A 23,539-nucleotide genomic window follows, 5' to 3' on the forward strand; every position below is an offset into this window, starting at 1 on the left:
AGGAGTGCTCAGACCTCTACACTGGAGAAACCAAACAGCTACTCTATAAACACATAGCACAACACAGAAGAGCCACCTCAACAGGACAAAACTCAGCTGTCCATCTACATCTAAAGGTCAAAGGAATCCAATGTTCACATTTTGGACAGAGAAGACTGAAAGAGGAGTGAAAGAAGCATCTATGTCCACTGTGGATGACCATCCTTGAACAGCTTATGACACCAACTGTCTGCCATCTATAATCCAGTTTTGAAATCCTTCCCAGACGCCTTAACGCCCACTCACACCTTGCGTCAGGTGATCTCAATAGGTCACATGACAGGGTGAGGCAAAGTCTCACAATGGTTTCACATGAAGCTTATATTTCTGGTGATTTAGCATTCGTCAAAATAACCTGATGAGACTAGAGACTGGCGGCACTGCTGTGTTGCAGTGGGTATGCCTGTATGTGATCAGCACAGTGAAGCATTCTGAAAATGTTCAGACCCTTTGAAAGCTGCCACATTTGGTAAGTTTCAGATTTGTCTGATAATCAGATTTTTCCACAATACCCACAGTTACAAAATAAATATGATCTGAATATATAACAGACTCAAAAGTTCCGTCTGAACTTTTTACTGACAGCACTTCTTTGTTAACCTTTCTGCATGGAGACTGTGTGTCTGAATGAAACACTGGTGCGTTGGTGTGTCATACTTGTTGTGATGCAGCGGGGCACGTGAAGCACTACTTGTGCTTTCTTGGTCTGTGTCTGTGTCTTCAAAGCTTGAGACCTTCTTCAGCTTGGATGCCTTTTTCTGTGAGGAGTGAGGAAGCACACGAGACTGTTCAAAGTTTTTCTTTCATTTTGAAAAGACAAGAAGATGACATTTTAAACCATCATGGACGCTTTTGATTAAATGTATAATAACAGACATAAACTTAATTTTAAAGAAGTCTTTTAGTCATCACAACAAAGGATGCAAATAAATGAATGCAGGTTAACCATCTTTTGTAAGAGTGGCAGTCTAGTCAATATCAAATACATAAAGATGACATTAATAGATTAATTGAATCCTACTTTAATTAACAAAAAGCAACTCTCTTAATTAGTGTGCTTATATTTAAATATGCTTAAATATGCTGTCTTCACCTGAACCAAGCAATAACTCATAATAATGCAAACTCTGTGTCAACAGGTCAGTTCTACAGTGTCAGTGTTTGTCGTCCTCACAGAAGCAGAAAACTGAATGAGACAACAGGAGAGTTTACCTTGCGTTTAGAGAAGCTCTCTATGAAGGAGCGGCCTGAGCGCTTGTTGCTGCTTGGAAAAGCCTCATCTGCTGTGTCCATCGCATCCTTACGTTTACCCTGACAAGAGAGGAGTAATGTATGTTTTAAAGAAATAAAGAAAATAAAGGTATCACTAGCTACATTTCCACCTCATACTGGAAGGCAAATACTTAAATGTGGAACACAATCTCAACTTTAAAGAGATGAAAAAAATCCATCAAAACTGTGGCTCATGATAGATATGGAGAGATAATTTAGGTGCATCTCAAAGATTCTAAAGGAAGAAAACATGAATTATTACATATATGCCAGTGAAGTCGGAGAGCACTGATTTCTCTCACAGTGGTGCCCAACCTCACACGCAAACTACAGGAAACACAGAAAAATAAAAGCTATGTGTAATCAAACTTAATGTCAATCATGACTTTATACTTGGAGATCATTTTGATTTAGCCTTCTTATTTTAACAAACATGAAATTATTGTTCTCTTGCCTCGGAATTTGTTTCCCACAAAGTTTCAACCCTATTGGAAGGTGTTACACGGTTCGACGTTGTACTCTTCCTACTCGTCTCATTTGGACTTCCAGATCAGCAGAAAACATGAGAGACAGTGAAATTATTAGTTGTTTGGTGTATCCACTTTTTTGTTGTACTCACTGGTCTGTGGGTCCATAAATTCAATAGATTTTTAAAATTTGAGTGCAATTCATACACAGATTATTGTCCCATATGCACTAAATAACTTGTTTTTAGTGCATATGAGTCACATGATCGTTGGTGTTTTCTCTGTATTATTGTAAGGGGTTTACCTTACAGTATAAAGAGTCTTGAGGTGACTCCTGTTGTAATTTGGCGCTGTATAAATAAAATTGCATTGAATATAATCTTTCCAGTGTGTCCTGGGTCTGCCCCGGGCTTCTCCTGGTGGGATGGTGCCCAGCACGCATCCTTGTCAGATGCCCAAACCACCTCAACTGGCTCCTTTCGTTGTGGAGCGGCTCTAGTCTGAGCCCCTCCCGGACAGCATACCTCCTCACCCTCTCTCTAAGGGAGGGGCCAGTCACCCTTTGGATTGACCAGTAAATCGAGAGCTTTGCTTTTACACTCAGCTCTCTTTTCACCAGAACAGACGAGTGCAACGACTACATCACTGCCACTGCAGCCCCAATCTGTCTGTCAATGTCCCACTCACCCTCACTCACAAGACCCCAAGATACTTAAACCACCCTTTTCTGGTTTAGGACCATGGCCTGCGACTTGGAGGTGATGATTCTCTTCCCATCGCTTCACACTCAGCTGTGAACCACACCAGTGAAAACTGGAGGCCACCTGATGAAGTTGTTCAACTGCCTCAGTGACTTCGCCCCCAGTGATGGATGAGTCTGTTTCTCTAAAGAAGACATGTCAATGGGATTAAGGAGGTCCTGTGGTCCTGTGACCTAAGGTGTCCTGGTGCCACGAGGACTTATGTACACTCTTATGTTCGAGCATGGTGTTCGTTATGAACAGTTTGGATTGCCAAGAAGGGCGTTCCCCCAATTGTGCCCCACTCATGTGAGAGCTAAAATATTTGAGTAGGACAACAGAGTCTTCATGTGGAGCACCCTCGAGCACCCCCACCCAGGGACTCCAAGAAAGCCGGTTATTCTGCACATAAGTACAGAGAACAGTCAGTACCCGTTCCCTGACCCAAAAGCGCAGTGAGCGAACCTTATTGGACACTGGCAAAAACTCCAATCTTGGTATCCCACCCCAGTCGCTGCCTCTCATCGAGGGCAAACCCAGACTGGGACAGAGTCCAGCCCCTCTCCACAATGCTGGTTCCAGAACCCAAGCCAATATCTAGGCGTTACGTCTCAACCTCACAAACAGCTCGGTTCAGGCTCAGTCTCTTTCCCCACCAGAGAGGTGACGTTCCATGTCCCAGTCGCTAGACTTGGAAGCTAGTAATCAGTCTGCCGGGGCCTCTGCCTTTGGCCGCCACCAAGCACAAACTTCACCCGACCCCTATGGCGCCCTCTGTGGGTGGTTGAAATGGATACTGAGACAAAATATTTGCTCTCTGTGTTTACCTTACTGCCAGTTTTATCCATGGTCTTCCCAGCAGGAGGGAGGGCTGTGATGGTAAAGCTGTCTGGATCCTCTCTGTCTCGGATCTTGGATTCCTTCATCAAGTTGTCAAGCTTCTTCTTGGCCATGTTCTCTATTTGGTTTCTGTCAGCTGACATCTGGAGGAAGAGTTAAACAGATTCATTTCAGCTGTGACACAACAGGTGAAAAAGTCAGCAACTCTAAAACTGTCTTATTGAGATAGATTTATATCATCTGTAATGAATTACAGGATATGTAATGTGGACATTAATTTATTTTGTGACACTTTCCCAGAGGACCTCAAAGTACACAGGTCTGGGATGATATTTTTAAGGTCACTCTTTTTGTTGCTGTTTGCGCTCTTGTTTTTATGTATCATTTTCTTCCCTGTCACAACCTTTAAGCATCATGGTATCAGTAATATTGGTAACACAGTAACACATCAGTATCATTAACACTGCTCACTTTGAAAACAGTTCTGGTGTTCTACTGAATTTAGGTCAGCCGAACATGCTGGCTGTTAAACGCCCATTCAATTCCTTCGTCCACCAGGAACTGTCTGCATACTCTCAACACACGAGGATGTTCATGCACCCGGGGCCACTGCACCAATGTAGGGTCTAACAGGTCCCAGGATTTCATCTTAGTGACAAGCAGGGTGTCGTTGCCCAGCCTATACAGGTCTGTGGGCCCCTCCATTGGATATGCCTCCCCAGACCACCACTGACCCACTATCAAACTGATCATGCTGAATGATGTCACAGGCAGCATAATGTTCTCCACAGCTTCTCCAGACCCTTTCATATCTGTCACATGTACAAAGCACAGGACACCAGCAGTGGACCTGCCACCACAAGACAATGCCAATCATTTTCCACAGTGCCGAGCAGTGAGCACAGGGCGCACTAGAGGACGGTGTGTTGTCAGAGACATTCCCACCAGCAGCTTGCTGGAGTCAGTTTGTAGCTCTTGGAGTGCTGATCCTGTGACTCCTTGCATAAAGGAGCAGATTCTGTTCCTGCTGAGGGTTAAGGACCCTGTCCAAGTGCCTCGAGTAGCTGCCTGTCTCCTGGAATCTCCTCCATGGTCTTGAGACTGTGCTGGCAGATAAAGGAAAACTTCTGGGAATGGCACATGCTGAAGTTCTATCTTGGAGGAGTCGGACTACCTGTGCTACCTCTGTACGGTCCAGGTACTGCCTCATGTTACCAGTATTGATACTGACCCTAGCCAAATGCAAAGGTAGTGAAAAACGTTCAGAACAGACGAAGAGAATGAATGTGAGTGGCCTCCACCTGTGCATCCATTCCTGTTTAGAGGGTGGTCTCATTGTTGCTCCTCTAATGAAACTAACCTGCTGTTAATTCCATCAGCACATGCTGAAACTTGTTAACAACCCAGGCTGCTACTTAACTGATTAAATCAACATCCTAGAGTTGTGAGATTATTATACTATCTTATGCCACCTTATACTTCTAATCATATAGACCACATTATGCCTTGGATTAAAGATTGTGAAATCATTACACTGTTTTATGATGCATTATACTGCTGATTTATAAGAAATACTGTTTTCAGAGAATCATGGCCTTATTTGTCTGATTAGAAAGAACAGGAAGCGAAAGCACAGCAGCATTCCTCCAGAGGCCGTCCAAAGGTCAGGTTTCATCATGTTACATAACACAGAGCACAACTGTGTCAGTGATATAACCCATTCCAGATGTGGTGTAAAATGTCATTCTTATATACTGTCTTTAACCTCCTAGGACCTGGCGTCCACATATGTGGACATCACATTTTGGGTTATTTAGACCAAAATACTAAATTTTGCTCTACAAGGGCCTGATAGCCACTTTCGAGGACATTATACTGCTACTGTTCTATCGAAATTTTAAACAAATATCCTCATATGTGGCTCTCATTGTTCTTAGAAACAAAAATCAGGTAAAAAAAAAAAAAAGAAAAATCTGGTAATTCTTTGTTTTTCCATTCATCAGGTCCCAATCAGCTCAAATATCAAAGATAAATTAAAAATGCATGCCATGAAAGAGTTCAGGTCTTAGGAGGTAACGACAGGATTATATTATGAGTGTTCATTGAGGTTGACAGGCATTATGTCATTTGTAAGAATACTTTGATAACGATAACCAGGTCTGAGCAGACGGGGGGAAAAAACCCATCATGCAGAAACCCATATTTCAAACAAGGAGCAAAGATGCAGCGACACATAACATTACATAATTCATGTTAGTGATGTAACACATTTCAGATGTGGGAGTAAGACTCTGCATAATAATATGAATTATACATATAGTCAGATCAGAATCTGGATATCATTAAGGAACCAGTGCAAAATGGGAGAGGGACATGAAGCATTAGCAACAAGAAATACAAGCATACCTCACATTTCATCAGCTGGACAAAAGGACGCAAATTGTTTTGCTAGACTGAACAAATAGATACCAGATAGGTACATACATCCCCATTGATCAGCTTACAGTCATCCTCCATTTCATCAGCACTGTCCTCGTCAGACACATCTCCCTCCTCTGCATTCTCGTCTATGTTGGGAGGAAGTTTCTTTCCCTGTCAGAGTGGACAAAATAAATCACACGAGATTCTTATATTCTAACACAGAAGAGATATTCACCATATAGTATGATCACAATGTGCATGTCAATGTAGTATACACATCGATGGTGGTTTTAATGTAGAGCACTGGGTTGGAGGTTAATTGGATATTGTGGCTAAAACGTGCCTAATTCAAAGTAAGTTAAAGTAACATTAAATTAACCTAGTTAATTAATTAATTAACCTAAATAACTTCAGTACTGCCTCATGTTACCAGACAGAGCAGCACGGTGGCACGGTGGTTAGCACTGTTGCCGCACAGCAAGAAGGTCCTGAGTTCAATTCCACCATCAGGCCGGGGTCTTTCTGTGTGGAGTTTGCATGTTCTCCCCGTGTTTGCGTGGGTTCTCTCCGGGTACTCCGGCTTCCTCCCACCGTCCAAAGACATGCAGCTTGTGGGGATAGGTTAATTGGATAATCCAAATTGCCACTAGGTGTGAATGTGCGAGTGAATGTGAGTGTGAATGGTTGTCTGTCCCTGTGTGTTGGCCCTGCGACAGACTGGCGACCTGTCCAGGGTGTACCCCGCCTTTCGCCCTATGACAGCTGGGATAGGCTCCAGCGCCCCCCGCAACCCTGAAAAGGATAAGCGGAAGCGGATGGATGGATGGAACTTCAGACAGGTGGAGTACGTGTTCTGAAAAGGACTGCCCCAAAATTTGGTTTTTGTCTGAAAAGCAGAAAAATTGGTTTTCAGCTGCGTCAGTGTAGAGCGCTCTCCGGGACATGACCATCCCACCACAGTGGGACGACCTCAGTGAGTTTCACTGCAGGTTTACCAATCCGCCCCAGGGGTGTGTCCTCTCTCCTCTGCTCTTCTCCCTGTACACAGTACAGTTTGCAGATCACATGACAGCATTTAGACTCATCTAGGACGGCAGTGAGTGTGGCTCTGTGGTGCAGTCAGAGTAACCTCGAGGTGAATACGCTCAGAACTGTAGGAATGACCGTGGCCTTCAGGAGGAACCCCTCTCCATGCACAGCAGCACAGTGTCTGCTATGGAAACCTCCAGGTGTCTGGGATCCACGGTCTCCCAGGATCTGAAGTGGTCCCCCAATAGAGACACAATCATCAGAAAAGGCCTGGCAGAGCATCCACTTCCTCTGCCAGCTCAGGAAGTTCAACCAGTCTTAGAAGCTGTTGAAACATTTGTGCTCTGCAATAACACAGTCAGTTCTTTGCTCATCCATCACTGTATGGTTTGGATCAGCCACCAAACAGGACAAGGACAGACTATAGAGGACAGTGAGGACAGCAGAAAAAAAAAATCACTGCTGCCAAATTCATTCAGTACAAATCAAGAGTCGAGAAACGAACAGACATCAGCTCTGCAAACCATCACACCATGGTCACAACCTGTTCCTGCCGCTCCCTCTGATACATGCTCCAGATCAAAGCATGCAGTATATACTGTATACTGTTTTGTTTTGGTGTATATATGAAATAAGTATTGAACTATTTCTAAAGGGGCTCATTAACCAGGTGTCTAACAAGAAACATCTCATGATGGGTAAAACCAGTGAGTTCTCTCAAGATCTTTACAACCTTATTTTTGCAAAACATACTGATAATAATTTCTAAACTGTTCCAGGTTCCAGTGAAAACTGTTGGGGCAATAATCCAGAAGAAGAGGAAAAAACATAATTTCACTATAAACCCGCCACGACCACATGCCCCCTGCAAGATTCAGACAGAGGAGTGAATAATCAGAGGAGCACTTGTGGACAGCTACAGAAAGACCTGGAATCAGCAGGTACATTTGTCTCAAAGAAAACAATAAGTATGGCCTGTATGCATCACACAAGACTCCACTGCTGAAGAAAAAGCTGGCTCTGAAGGCTACTGCAGTTTCTGTGTATCTACTCTATTAAGGGTTGTAAGGGCGCCGCAATCCATCTCAGCTGTCATAAATTACATTTAATCTGATAATAAATGAGGGAAACACATCTCTATCAACATTTCATCCCTCAGAGCTTTCAGAGATCTGAATGTAGCTCATGACCCAGAAGTGCACCTGCAACCAGTTATCTGCAGAGTCTGCACTTAAGATATTTTTGTACAATAACAAAAACACCCAGATAATAATCCAGCTACCATCTAGTGTTCTCACACACACACACACACACACACACACACACAGTCCAAAGTGATTTTTGTTTTCTTTCTATTGGCTTCATATGTCACTCTCTGCTTCTGTCTCACTACTTTGATCACCCCATTATATCATATACCTTTGAAGTTACTCTGTGAGTTTCAGACTCTGGATAATAAAAGCAGTAAGATGAGATAATTGCCGGAGGACTGCTTCCTCACACCAAAGAAAATCTGTCACTTTCAAACATCCATATTGGGATTTTACCTTCACAAGGATCTTGCCCCTGAGTGCTTCTGGGGATGGCAGCTGCCCAGATTCATCAGCTTTGATGTTGGAGACATCCAGCTTGTCCCCCAGGATCTCAATCAGGTACTGAGCCATCTTCTTTTGCTGGGGAACACTGCAGTGGTTCTCTATAGACAGGATCACTGGGTAGCTAGCAGACAATCACACAGGTTGGAGAAAGAGGGCTGTGTCAGCTGGTTGTTACAGCACAGCTTAATTATTTCACACTTTTCACACTTTGAGTTTTCTTGATTTTACTGTCAGTACAGGTGGAAGAATACTGTAAATTACAGTAATGGCAAAGCATTGGCACATACATGGCTGTGTAACAGTGTTGTTCACTGTTTGACGATGCCTGTTTGTTTTTGTTTACACTACTCTCTGTATCCGGTTTGGAGTATTTGTTGTGTTACTGAGGTTTAATTTTGGATTACAGCTGGTGGACTAATACCAACCCCATTTTAACACTACTTAGTTTAAATTATTAGTCCTTGCAATATTTTGTAAGCAGGATACTAGTTGGCAAACTAGCTGGCAGGTTTCCAGGGTAACACTACAAGAGCGCAGTAAGGTGATGGTATTAAAAAGCCACAGAGTTGACAGAGGAGATCACTACGGTCACACTGCAGCAGAAAGCCACTCTGGGCCTGGTGGAGGAACTGAGAACATTTTTATACATGGACCATAACATTCTTTATGGGAGGATACAGGCCCAGAGAAGAATTTCTTCAACATCAGCAACAACTGGTGCTACTACAGTGATGAACAGTAATCACACCACAAAAATGTACAACAAATTATTCATCAATTTTAACAGCAGAAGTCTGTATGCTAATTGATAGGAGATAAACTGGAAGTCTAATACATTATAGTTCAATACTGAGAGTAAAGCAAAAAACATTCTGGACAACAATGTGATTTCACATTGTTTCTTGATTTCACAATTTGTGTTTCTTAGTTATAACAGTTCTTGTTGGCAATAAACCTTACACCACTGGAAAGCCTGTTTATTTCCCCTTCATTGGTGCTACATTTGCAAGGAAAGTGGATTTAGCAGTGGGTGGGTTGAGCAGCAAAGTTGAGTATGTGGGTTGCGCCCATGAAAAACTTGCTAAATCTTCTCCATCAGTGCCAGACAGCTTCTTCTGCTATTGACTTGTTTGGTGTCGTTTCCTGGATTGGATGACTGAAGTCTGAAGAAACAAAACATATTGGTAGCATGTGGAAGAACCATAGACAACCATAAGAGCCTGGCAGTTTCTCCTCATACTGGTCACCAGCTGGGTCACCCACTGCCATGGGATGGCATCACTTTATTCAACCAGCATTTGTTGTGAGTTAGCCAGTATGGTTCTGTTATGTATTAGCAGAACTGGAGGCAGGCCATTCCATCCTCTCCACTTCCAAACTCTGAAGGTAGTGTCTAATAAACCCCGCTCTGCGGAGCCAAACATTGTCATCTTGGAGAGTAACATTTGGTCCCGGACTGTGGAAATATGGGCCACTGTTTGCAGAGTCTCATCTCCATATCTCCATTTGAAACATTTTTTCCGGCCAGGACTGAAATCGGATGTTGTTCAATACTGCCATGTATGCCAAATAACTGCCAAGCCAACTGAAATAATTCCTCCAGCTCCCCTTTGTCCTATCCCAGTAGTAGAGGAGCCATTTCAAAAAGTGATTGTTGACTGTGTGGGGCCTTTACCTAAATCTAAAACTGGAAACCAGTTTCTGTTGACGGTTATGTGTGTTTCAACTAGGTTTCTGAGGCAATCCCACTACAGAGGATTACAGCTCAGATTGTTGCCAAACCTCTGGCAGACCAAATGTTGAAAAGAATCTCACCAATGGTTGTGCAAACAGACCAAGGCACCAACTTTAAGTCGAGAGTATTCGACCAAGCCCTTGAAACATTAGGCATCGAACACATAACCTCTAGTCCTTACCATCCTGAGAGTCAGGGGGCACCAGAGAGGTTTCATTAGACTTTGAATAATGATAATAATAATGGATTGCATTAACATAGCGCTTTTCTAGGCACCAAAGTCCTGGTGAACTGGGGTTTGGGCGTAAGATGAGGGGTCCTTTAAAGGTTTTTAAAGAGAGGCTGGCTAATCCGGTTGACAACACCAAGAGCCTTCTGGAGTATGTCAGAACACTAAATGACAGGGAATAAGCCCTCTTTAACCTAACAAGGAATGCACTAGCCGCTTCACAAGCAAAGATGAAGAGACACTTTGAGCAGAGGGCAGTCGACCGTTTATTCCAGCCAGGTGACAAAGTGCTCCTTCTCCTGCCTTATCCTGGCTCAGCTCGTTCTGTTAAATTGTCTGGTCCTTATGTTGTAGAGAAAAACCTCAGCAAGACCAACGACATTATTCAGACCCCAAACCTAGACATCCTACTAGAATGTGTCACGTCAACATGATGAAGCTGTACAGCTCTTGTGAACCTTCACAAAAAGGTGGCCCAAGAACAAGTGGCTACATTCCCAATGGCTTCTGTTTCCAAGGTGGACGCTACGCAAGATGAAGAAGGGTTGGTGTTACGGGGTGCTGAGCCTCAAAGTGCTCGACTAGGCAATTCCCTGATATTGTCAACACTATCACAATACCTGTCCCACCTTCCTGATGAACAGAGCAATGATATCATAACACTCATGTTGGGATTCCCATCTCTGTTCAATGACGTCCCATCTCAAACCACTGTTATAAAACGCGTTGCTGACTAAACCTACACCAATCAAACAGCGCGCTTATTGGGTTAGCCCAGCAAAGAGGGAAATCATAAAACAGGAAGTTGAGTATATTCTTCAGAATGGCTTTGCAGTGCCAAGCTCCAGCTCTTGGAGTTCACCATGTCTCTTAGACACAAAGTCAGATGGAACTCCAAGATTCTGCACTGACTTTCGAAAGGTAAACTCCTCCAGCTTTTGTAACTCCTGACCACTTCCTGCAGTACACAGTTATGCCTTTTGTAATGCTCCTGCAACCTTTCAGAGACTGGTCAACAAAGTTTTGGGAAACATCCCCAATTGTAGAGCATACCTAGATGATATAGTTGTGTATAGTAGTGACTGGGCAACCCCCACGGCTACGTTGAAAGAAGTCTTCACTAGCCTAGAAAATGCATCCCTCGCTTTGAACCTTGCCAAGTGCAACTTAGCTAGAGGCAGTGTCCTCTACCTTGGCCAGCAGGTTGGTCTACAAAATGTGTGCCCTGCAGATGCCAAAGTCTCTGCAATTAAGGAGTTCCCCAACCAACCACTAGGAGGGAACTGCGCTGTTTCGTTGGGATAACAGGATATTACTGGCGATTTTGTAAAAATCTTTCCTCTGTTGTTGCCCCTCTCACTGACTTAATCAGTCCCTCAGAGCCTTTTGTTTGATCTGAGGGTTGCCAACAAGCTTTTGAAAGCCTTAAAGGCCTACTTTGTTGCACTCCTGTCTTGTCTACTCCTAACTTCTCTTTACCATTCAAACTGGAAATAGATGCCAGCGCAGTTGGGGCAGGAGAAGTGCTTCTCCAGGAGGATACCCAGGGCATTGACCATCCTGCGAGTTACTTCTCTCGCAAGTTTGATGAACATCAGCTCAGGTATTCTACCATTTAAAAGGAGACACTTGCTTTGTTGTGGGCGTTGCAACATTTTGAAGTTTATATAGAGTCAAGTCAGAGTTCACAGATCACCACCCTTTGGTTTTCCTCTCTAGGATATATAATCACAACCAGCGTCCTATGCGTTGGTCACTGATTATTCAGAACTATGTTCTTGTCACAAAAAAGGTTCGGAAAACTTTGAAGCACACTCTGCCGTGCTATTTACATATGTCACCAAACCCCAAGTTTGGTTCTTAATGGGTGGGGGTGTTACATGCCAAGAGGTGTGGCTTTGTTTTTATGTTGCAAAAGCTGTTACACTATCAGTGCAGCAATCAGCATAGCAGTCTCCACGTCTTCTACTTAACTCTACAGTCCAACTGCCATAGCCAGAATCTGGACTCATTGCTGAGCATAAGGTTCCTCCACATCTCCAGGTTCAAATGTACACATTGCCAGCACCAGTGCAATCAGGCCCCGATGGAGAAGGGCAGTCATGGCAGGCCTCTCTATCGGACTGAAAAGGCTTTGTGCAGTCTGTTCCAGATTGTCAGGGTAGAGAGCACGAGTACTGATGAGGAAACTCTTTTTGTGCTGTCGTCCTCTTGCGTTGCCAACTTCATGGTCTGTCTTTGAAATCCATCATTGTATGGAACTTAGCCTTCAATGTGGAGATGGTAATAGGGGTCGCTCCACATCATGTTGCAAGTTGGTTTTGCAGAACACCAGTTTGAAGTTGCTGTATAGCACAGGCCCTATCCAGATCAATTGAACATGACATGCACCATCTGACTGCTTTAGCAGGGTCCATGCTAACAGGTGCTGCTAATAAGGTACCAAACAGTCTCCAGATAATCAGAACCTGAGGTACCAGACTCTCAAAACAAGAGTCAATAGCAGCAGAAGGTGTTTGGCATTAGCAGAGAAGATTTGGCAATTTTTTCACTGGCACAACCCGGTCGTCAGTGCAAGTCAGTTAAAAAGGATAACTATGGAAGCATGAATGAGAGCAAACATACTCATTCTTGACAAAGGCGTACTTGTTGATTGTCTCAATGACATCTCTGAAGAGGATCTTGGAGGTTAGGGTGTAGCCATGATGGACAATGGGCTCACCGTCCTGACCGTCCCAACAATCAACTGTGGACAGCAAAGAAGAGACAAAGCTGGCACTGAAATGTGCAAAACTTACAAAAGCAAGACAATGATGGGATAGAGTTTAAAAGACAACGTGTTCCCTAATTACCATTTATTCGTTTATATGACAAAACTAAGATAAGTGAAGCCTGCAGGCAAGTTCACACACAGCACCCTGAATGTGAGTTTACACTACACACTAATATAATCTTATATAACTAAGAAGACTGTATCAGTAACCTTTTATTAACAGAGCTGACCCAGATGACTAATGACTAACTAAAAAATAAAAAATAAAAAAATACTACAAAAACCCAAAGTCTCTGACACGTAATACACAGCAAGTGTAACCACTCCAATAAAAGCATTAGTTTTGGTAGTTTACTGGTCTGGAGCTTTGAGGGGTGTGTCAACACAATGCCCCAGCCGTAAAGGTCAAGACAGTGCAATACTCAGGCTAAATTAAGAACACAGCTTGTTACATTATTGGTGTTACAGTGTTGTCTGAGTCAGATTCTGTAAACTGTTGAATTAAACAAACAAGGCAATGCAAAAATTGGGACCACTGCCTGCCTTTAAGAGTATGACACTATTTAAGTTGTACCTGTGTACTGTGAGTGTATGTATGAGTCCATGCTAACCTTCCACACAGCGACAGCCAGACTGCAGCACCCAGGCATACATATCCACCCTGGACTGTGACATTAACTGATCACCCATCAGGTAAGTGTTGTGTGATGAGGCGATGAAGTAGTTGCACAGGGGCTGGGTCATGTCCTGGTTCACGCTGTAGTGATCTGGGTTGAAGATGTCCCCTGCTGGGCTGCGCATATAATTTGTAAAACCTGGAACGAAGTTGGACAAAGAATTTTCCTACAGGGTTCGTCTAACCATTTATCCAATCATTTGGTCTCAGGTCTAGTCTGAAGTGTAGGTTCAACTATATTGGAAGTTGTTAAATCTTAGTACTTTAATGTAGTAGTATGTTCTGAACAGGTATAGCTCTGAGTTTGGAAACATGGAAATATGTTAACTTTAAAGACTCAGATTCTATATGTCATTCACAATGCTTAATTAAAACATAAAATATAGAAATTAGTAAATGCAATATTTTATCAAGACATATAATACAGATAAATATTATAAAACTTTCGTTCCTTTATTTAAAAGAAAATGAGAACAAAAGTGAAAAAAATCACAACATTAAGAGAACAAAAATACTTTTCAGTATTAGACAAAAGATGCTGACATAGCTGGATTATACTGCGTGTAGTTTTACAATATGTTAGCAAAACATTGGGGCATTTCCTTCATATTACTATGATGATAAAAAAAATATGGTTTTACACTAAAGTTTTAAACTAAATATTTCTATTGCAAAAAATCACTTCTATTGTTTGCCCATGCTTGCTGCTTCTTAGTGTTTCATCTTTAACTTTATGCTTCTTGGAGATCAGCTGGTCTTTTGCTGATGTAGACCTTTAGCTGACACATGATTGGGCAAAATGGCAAAATGACCAAAATCAAATTTCAGAAGCATTTCCTAAAACCAGTGTTGGGCAAGTTACGTTTAAAAAGTAATTCATTATAGTTACTAGTTACTTCTTCAAAAAAAGTAACTGAGTTACAAGATTCTAAAAGTAATTAATTACTTGAAAAGAAACTATTTTGTTACTTTAGTTTAATTGGCCATTTTTAACTACTTTTGATGTTTCCTCTACATTTCACATTAAAAACTATTTACTTTGCCTTGTTTGGTAACATTCTTTTCAGCACAACCTCACGTGTCTGAATTTGCAGTTATGTTTTCATTTTGACATACTGTATTAACACAATTGATCTAAAATCAGACAAAAAACATAACATCCGAGAAGAAAAAGTTATATTTTTTACTGTAACAACCACAAACATGTTTAATGAATCATATTTCATAACTTTAAATGTAAATATAAATTGTCAATTTTAAAATCCTATGCACAGGTTTTGCAAACAAAGTTATTTGCAGCCATTTACCTTTTACCTTGATTTTTTTAAATAACCATTTCAAACTATTTACATAACAATCAGCTGTTCTGCATTCAATAAGATGCCACACAAATTATTTGTGCCACTCCAAATATTCCTGTCCACTATAAAGGAGAACATCACAGCCTGATACCTGCAGGTCTGACAGCAGCAGGTGTATCACTCATCCTGTTTTCATTCAGCAGTCACCTCATTGTTCTGACACACAACACAAAACTATCCACAACACTACACACCAACTACACAAGACAACACATTAACTACACACTCCAAACACGCTAAACGTCACAAATCTCTCACATTTCAAAACTCTCTCTCTCTCTCTCGCGGTCACTCCTAAACTTCCCCCTCTTCCTAAACAACCAAATGTAATATTACCATATCATTTTTGATTGGTCGACATGGTGCATTTTTCCACCAACACCAATGGGCTGTTTCTGTTTAGTTTTTTTTTTAATTTTTTGGTCATAAGCAGAGAGTGCTTGCTAGCGCTGTCCTTAGACAGTAAACGTGACGAAACTATTCAGGAAAAAACACAGCGTATATATTGTTTATCATGAAGTGTCATCTTGGCTTACCACGACTACTTTATTGTTCCTCAGTCAAACAGCAGCACTCATGCGATTGTTTTGCCCCCTTAGCTCCAGGTGTTGTGTCAAAAAGTGATCATCAGCCAGAAAGTGAGCAGAGTGAAGCTGACCCCCCCCACCCACTTGAAACATAAAGGCAAATAGGCGGAGTGGTTAGTGCTACGTTTGTGTAGATTTGTGCAGGTAAAATTAGTGTTTGTGCTGCTACGGTTTCTGAGATATAACGATTTTAATTCTTACAGCCTATGCTGTTTAACAACAGTGTCTGTGGCAGTGAGTTTCAGCAGCTGTGGAGTGGACCACTTTTATAGAAGACTGTCCACTTCTTTTAGGCTTGCTGCATATTAAGTTTTATTTTTTTTTTTTTAGTAAACCAATTTAGTCAGTGGAAAGGTTGATATTTCTTTTGTTACCAGTGCAGAAACGTACACATGGTAGGCTAAAGTTTTTATTTTTTTCTGTGGAAAACTGTGAGTTACATGTGAAGTGATTCATGTATACCTAAATTATTATTTTTTCACGTACCCAGTTTGTCTCTATGATTCTATTTTGAATTATATATGTTCATTATTATTATTGTAGCTGTCTCAGAAAAAATTAAGTGCTTGGTTTCATAGGTTGTCACCTACATGTAGAAAATTGAATATTCCACAGCACCTCGGCCAGGGATCTTCAACCTGCGGCTCTAAAGCCACATGTGGCTCTCTGGCCCCTCCACTAAGACCAAGTAAGTTCTGTTTTATTATAAAGACAACAAGAAAGGGTTCTGTTAGCAGTTTGTTTTTTATGAAATATCTGCATTGACTATTCACAGAATGTACAAGGCTTTTAAAAGTGATTTAATGTTTCTTAGCTTCAAAACTATTTACTGTAAATCTCAGGTTGGTTTCCCATCTTTCCTAATTTTCAATTTTTATGGAAAGGACTCACTTAGCTGGCTTCATTTTAACAAATACTTTTCCCGTTGTAAAGGTTAGATGACTCATTTTCTTCTAAAATCTAAAGATAAACATTTTCATTTACATTTCCATAGCTTTCACTAGGGCTGTTCGATATAACCATATATATCGGATGACGATATAAAAACGTCTATCGTTTCATTTTACGCTATCGTTTGTTTCGTGGTGTCGCAAAATAAACTCTTTACGGCAATATTTTTTCATCATTTTGATGGTCACTGTATTAATTTCTTAAAGTTCTCTCTTTCTCTTATATTTAATATAACCACACTACGGACGGACAAGCGCCTGTTTTTATGCGTTGTTGTTAGCAACAACGACGGTAAAACCATCGCATGTCCGCTTGTTTATATTCCACATAAACCTTTCACAATAAAGCTCAAGATCCTGTTGAGACTTTTCAAAATAAACTGAATCACGTGAAAGAGCAGATTATTTACGGATGAGAAGTAAAAAAGAGCCGCCAGATGCTAAAAAATAAACCTTAGACTCAAACGTTAGAACAGGCTTTTCCCTGCAGCACGCCGTGTAATAAATACTCACAAAGAAAACAACTTATGTCTAAAAATTTATCGTTTCATGCATCGGTTAAAACGTTATCGGAACGATGAGATTTTGGTCATATCGCACAGCCCTAGCTTTCACGATACAACAACTAATTTTCTAGATATTTATAAGCGCTTTCTTTTTTTTAGGCTCTAGACATGTTTTGTAGCAGCAGGGAAAAAACTGAACTGAAAAGAATGCTGACCCCTGACCTAAGCCATGAGGTCAACACAAAACAAATACAGAAAAATTATTGACAGAAAAATGGAACGGTTACTTTCAAGAGGCTACAGGTGAAGATGAATGGGTGTGTAAAAGCAAATATACATCAGACTGACAAAGAAAAGAGCGTTAAAAGATTTTTACTTTTGAACTTTAACTTTATATGCAAAACTGAACTTACAGATAACACACACACTAGCCATATTGAACACATGCAACTGTAATGAACCAAATAAAACAGAAAAATGCAGGCAACACTCATTATACTGTGTATAACAGTATAACTGTGAGTAACTGTCCCTGCACAGAGCTCATTTGCTGTGGTGCTGTCTTCTGTTTTGAATTCTGATGGACACAGAGATGGATTGGAGAGTGGCCTGAGGCAGGTAGACTCAGGTAGGCCACGCTCCTGCTTCCACAGCAGTGCCAAGATGAACTATAGCAGACTCTTTGAGGACAGAGATGGCAGGAGAAACAAATGGCACTTCCCTTGTCATTCCTTTGCTGAGGTAGCAGTGCTGTGAAGAGCAGCGTTTTGTAAAATAAACACTTAATATGTTCCTCACTGTCTTAGTAATTACAGCGGAGATATTGCACTGAGCATCGATTTGGATCGCACCAGACCTCAACTGGTCAGCTTCGAACATTGCACTAAGCAGCTCTGCCCTCCTGTATGTTTGATGGGTCACACCATCTGTGGCAATGGCTTTCACCAGCTGCAAGACTGGGTTTTCACTGTCTTTCAGAACAGCATTTTAAAATGTGGAGCTGTCACAGAAGGCACAACATAAGCACTGAAAAAAATGCATCAAATGCACAGGTACTGAGCACAGAGATTGTTGATTCCTCTAATCTAATAGGCTGATGAAGGTTTCCATTTTTTAATAATCCCACCTTCACTCTTTTGGCCCAAAAAGATTCATCTGCATGGAGCCATTCGGTACATGGAGAGAGGTAGGAAGTCCTCTTCCTTTTTTTGGGTGGAACAGCTAGGCCCCTCCAGTTCTCAGCTGCATCTTCATCAGCTGGAGGAATGTTTGTGGCAGCATCAGATCCCACAAACAGGTGAGCATCCATTTTTTATTTTGTCTTCTGCACTGTGAGTTGTCATGGATCCAGAATTGGCATCTGTGACTTCCAGTGATCCCACTGTTGCCTCATCTTTGGTCTTTTCTTTTGCAGAACAAATCCGCATATTTCCCTTGATGAAGGAAAGATGACGAGCAATAAAGCGATCGACTCGAACAGGCAAGTTTTCATGTCTGAAAAGGCCATGTTTTATCTTTTTGAACTCAGCTTCAACAGTGGCTGACCTTGCTGTGATGCTGGTGCTTTGGAAGAGAGGGACCATTATTCCTGTCCAGAGTGGCAAGTAACTTGCCACTCTTATTATATGAGGAATAATCTCAAGGAGAAAGTGAATATTATCTCTATCTCCGTTTGCTGCAGCAAGTGACCTGCTCTCCTCACATATTTCTGTTACCCATTGTCGTAGGTCAGTCTGGATCTCATCCACCGAATCCACTCTCTCACTTTCCTCGGTCTGTTCATCTGGAATGATGATGGAGTCTTGAGCAATTTGGGCTTTCAGGGCGCAACATCAACCCTGATAAAACAAGGGAGGAGTTTGGCAGACTGGGTTCCAAGAAGGACATGAAAGCATTCATTAAGGTAGGACTTCAGATCAGGATGAGGAGTGAAAACCTTGACCAGAGCTCCCAGAATTGCCAGACGAAAGTCACTCACAGCTTCCTTTGGTACAGGTACACCTACATGAATCCATTCTGTCAACCAGTTTGCGATGGCATTAACATCATGTTTCTCTTCATGTTTCCTTTTTTCTTTCTCAGCAGGTGATCCAGGTGATTGATATATGCATTTTTTATTTCTTTTTTTTTTCTGCTCATTCTGTTGGTTTTTGTTTTTTGCCCTTCTCCCCCGTCCCTCTTCTCAGCTGTTTCTCTTTCCCTCTTTCTTTCTCCCCTTCTTTCCCCCAGTCAAGTCTGTCCCGTATTCAGTAAGTGAAAATAAAACAAACAATAAAAGGTGAATCAAATGGACCATTACGGCAAGGCTGGGATGGTCAATTTGGTAAAGTAAATCCGTTGGGCATCTTTCTTTGCCTTTAGACAACAATTCTGATGGCAAAAGAGCCAAACGGGACAGGCAAAAAACCCCAAAAAAACCCCAAAAAAACATCATGTTTCTCTGATAGCATTTGCACCACTGGGACACCGGGGCAATTGTTTTCTGTCAGGATACCTTGATAAAGGAAGATAAGGCCAGATTTGCCATTTGGTCTCAGCAGTTTTTTCACAACTAAACCGGTTGCATCAAAACACACAGTTGGGGGAGATTTTTTTGACAATGTCTTGTACACATGGATCTGAGTTTGACTCTAGTAGTTACAGAAAAACCTGTCCAGTCCAATATCTCGGATGCTATCACTGTGAGGAACACTATATTTTAATAATTGCAGAGATGCAATGGGGTCCTTATCTCCTAATTCCAAGTCTTTTCTCTCTTGTTTGACCTTTCGCAGAGTGGCCAAATTTGGAAGGTGGCTTGGCTCAGGATCTCCAACAGCCATCAAATCTGCTGCCTTCGCTGAACTCCATACAGCTGGTTCCATTCTGCCCTCACACAGCTCTTTAGCGATCTGTTCACGCAGGTTTCCAGACATGAACCGCTTGGAGTGGCCAGTGTGCAGGGAGAGATCTGTATTTCTCATGAAACCATTGGACTATTAATTGCTGGCTGTCTGTCACATGACATTTCTAACTGGCCATGACACTCCTTACAGTTGCCTCTAATGTCCAGATAATTATTGGTGACAGCTGGATGGACCTTTGCTCTTCGGAACACAAGTGTACATGTATTTTAGATTTTCTTCCATACAAGGTCATTGATGATATGAGTCCAAGTGCCAGGCTTCAAAATTGTGTATTCCCTTTTTTGAGAAGGAGAAAACTTGTCATTGTATTTAACCTTTTCAGGAATAAATTTAACCCAGTCCTCAAAAGGTACTTCAAGTTCAAAAGCTTGACAGTTTTCTTGTCCAGGAGAAATGCAACGTGAATCTAACTCTCCTTCACTATTACTTTCCAGATTACTTTCCTGATCAGTGATTTCCAAAGCTGACCAGATGTGTCTATTTAGCTTCACAAAAGTGTACAGGGCCTTTGCTGACATCTTGTTTTCTAGCTGCTGACTCAGCTCTTTCCAGACTGGGGCAGCTGGAGTGGCTATTTTGCCATTTTGGACTATGGCCTCTTTTGAATTGCAAAGAATTGGAAAAATGGAAACCTTGTCTACAGATGGCTTTCGAACCATCTAAATAAATTTTAAAAAAACCACAAAAAAAACCCACACTATGTTTAGGATGGAGCAAAAGATGACTTCTGACCTATATATTAAGCAAGGAGAAACCCCTCCCCCAAGTTCTCCACGAATCTACACTTTCATATTTTGTCGAATTCTTGTTTTTAAGATGGAGCTATTTAATTTGTGAGTTTTATTGACTTGAGTCTGAGTGTTTAACCCATTAACATGTACTGTACAGCACTTAGGTCCAGTGTACCAGATGTTTTTAAAGTGCTTTAGAAACATAATTTCTTTTTTAAAAGTTTTCTTGGATTTGCACATTTGTAATTGCTGTATTTTTGAAAATGTTTAACATTGAAAAAAAATCACTTTGATCCAGCCATATCATGTATTAACTCCGTAACTAAAACCTTTAAATGTAAGCTTACCTTGTTCAGAAATCAGATTTAACACGCTGTTGTAAGAATCCTTCAGAAATAGTCATGCCAAATAATACTTTTTTCTGCCAAATATAGGGTTTTTTTAATCCACTCTAAAAACAATAAATCCTCAAGCATTTGCATCATAGTTTTAGGAATGAAAAGTGATTGAAGTAAAGAAATTGAAGTAAAAAAAACAAAAAACAAAAAACTACATTCTACAAATTTAGCTGATTAAATACATTAAGAAAAGTTTATTTTAACAGAAATTTATTGAACAAATGAACATACAAAGCGAAAAGTCATTTGAAAAAAACATTTTCATACCATAACAGCACATCTCAGAAACCGTGGCAGCACAAATGATAATTTTACCTGCACAAATCAGCACAAACGTAGCACTAAAAAAGTAGACCATTTTGGTCCTTTTCGAGGCAGTCTTGAGGGATGATGACCTTTGAGAGTGACCTATAAAATAAAGTTTAATATCTCAAGGAACCGTAGCAGCACAAACGCTAATTTTACTTGCACAAATCTGCACAAACGTAGCACTACAAAAGGAGACCATTTTGGTCCGATTTGGAAGAGTCTGGGGGGATGGTGACGTCATCAGCCAAAAATATAACTTAATATTTCAGAAACCGTGGCAGCACAAACAATAATTTTACTTGCACAAATCTGCACAAACGTAGCACTAAAAAAGTAGACCACTTTGGTCTGCTTTGGAGCAGTCTGGGGGGATGGTGACCTTTGAATGACCTATAAAATAAAGTTTAATATCTGAAAAACCATAGCAGCACAAACGATAATTTTACCTGCAAAAATTTGCACAAACGTAGCACTAACCGCTCCGCCTATTTGCCTTTACGTTTCAAGTGGGTGAGGGGTCAGCTTCACTCTGCTCAGAAAGTGATTGCTGTCCGCGGGAGCGCGCGCAGCTGCTTAAAGCTGTAGCGCCCAGATTACTTACAGCTACTTCCGTCCAACTGATATAAGGTGCGGTAAACTAAACACAGCTTCAACCGTCTATTTGTTGAAAAATAGTAACGCGACCGCATCGCATTTTCTTGTTAGTAATGGTAACGGCTAGACCTCTTCGTGGGGACGTAACAATGTGGGGGCTCATCCAGGATATGAATGGAAGGTACAGCGATTAGTAAGTTTAATAAGTTTTGGTGTGTTGTTTGCCAGTCGTTTGATTAGTTGTATTGTATCTGCTACGCTCTCTCCAGTTAGCATAGGGGAGTGTGTGTAGCTGAGCATAAGCTCCTTCTTCAGGCACTCATTTTTTATTTTGCCTTTTTTGTTTTTGGAGTAATCCTGGGTGGGGATTTGTCCAGTTGGAAAGGAAGGATCAGGAGAGGGAGGTCCAGCTGAAGAAGGAGTTGGAACTTAAGCGTTTAGAGGCAGGGCTTGCCAGAGCCAGGGAGGTTGAATTGAAAAAGGTGGAGGCGGAGACAACTGTCAAGTTGCGACATTTGGTACTCCAGCAGGCTTCCCTTCCTGCGACTGCCTCCATTCGGCAGGCAGACGCACCGTTTGACGTGGGGAAAAACAGTCGTCTGGTTCCGGTGTTCCGCGACACTGAGGTTGACAGTTACTTCGAGTCATTTCAGCGAATAGCCACAGCCTTGCACTGGCCAAGGGATTCGTGGGCCATTTTGCTACAATGTAGGCTGGCAGGTAAGGCTCATGAAGTTTGTTCCTCGTTGTCAGCTGAGGACAGCCTGGACTATGACAAGCTGAAAAGGGCTATCCTGCTGGCTTATGAGCTGGTCCCAGAAGCTTATAGGCAGTGTTTCTGGAGGTTGAAAAGGGGACAGGGTCAGTCCTATCTGGATTTTGCCAGGGAAAAAAGTGTCCTTTTCGATCGGTGGTGTGTGGCCTGCAAAGCTACTGACCTGGCTTCGATATGTGAACTAATGCTCATAGAGGAATTTAAGAACTGCATTGCTGAGCGCATTGCAATATATATTAATGAACATAAGGTTTCCTCGCCAAAGGAGGATGCAACGCTGGCTGATGAGTTCGTGCTTGTCCATAAAACTAGTGTCAGTAGGTATGACCGATGCGATGCCCCAGTGAAGGCTAGCGAGGTGCCAGCTGTGCAGTACCCGAAGAGTGAGGTACTTGTGTCTCGTCCCAAGGCAGACCGAAAGTGTTTTTTCTGTTTTAAGTCTGGCCACTTGATCGCAGATTGTGAAGCTTATAAACGGAAACAATCAGTCTCAACTTCACGTGGGGCTGATTAAAACCATGCCTCCTGTCAGTAGGCCCCCCTCCCCTGACACCCCAGATAAATGTTTTAAGCCTTTCATTTTTAAGGGGACAGTTTCGCTGT

The 23,539-nt window shown here is 41.7% G+C and overlaps 1 protein-coding gene across 6 annotated transcripts in view; it reads right to left on the reverse strand.

The window, feature by feature from the left end:
- The window catches only part of plch2a (phospholipase C, eta 2a), a 68,786-nt gene that overhangs the window by 18,763 nt on the left and 26,484 nt on the right, over positions 1-23,539 (reverse strand). For all 6 annotated transcript variants that reach the window (XM_085261040.1, XM_085261041.1, XM_085261042.1 and 3 more), the window contains exons 7-13: positions 13,755-13,958; positions 12,996-13,116; positions 8,356-8,527; positions 5,843-5,950; positions 3,346-3,501; positions 1,252-1,350; positions 697-797 (exon numbers count right to left, since the gene is read on the reverse strand). In XM_085261040.1, the coding sequence (XP_085117166.1) occupies positions 697-797; positions 1,252-1,350; positions 3,346-3,501; positions 5,843-5,950; positions 8,356-8,527; positions 12,996-13,116; positions 13,755-13,958 (961 nt within the window). The remainder of the gene's footprint in view (positions 1-696; positions 798-1,251; positions 1,351-3,345; positions 3,502-5,842; positions 5,951-8,355; positions 8,528-12,995; positions 13,117-13,754; positions 13,959-23,539) is intronic.

This window comes from Mchenga conophoros, linkage group LG20 (genome assembly GCF_057382185.1).
Source record: "Mchenga conophoros isolate Kocher_MC1m ecotype Shallow Benthic linkage group LG20, M_conophoros_male_GT1.1, whole genome shotgun sequence".
Taxonomy (NCBI): Eukaryota; Metazoa; Chordata; class Actinopteri; order Cichliformes; family Cichlidae; genus Mchenga; species Mchenga conophoros.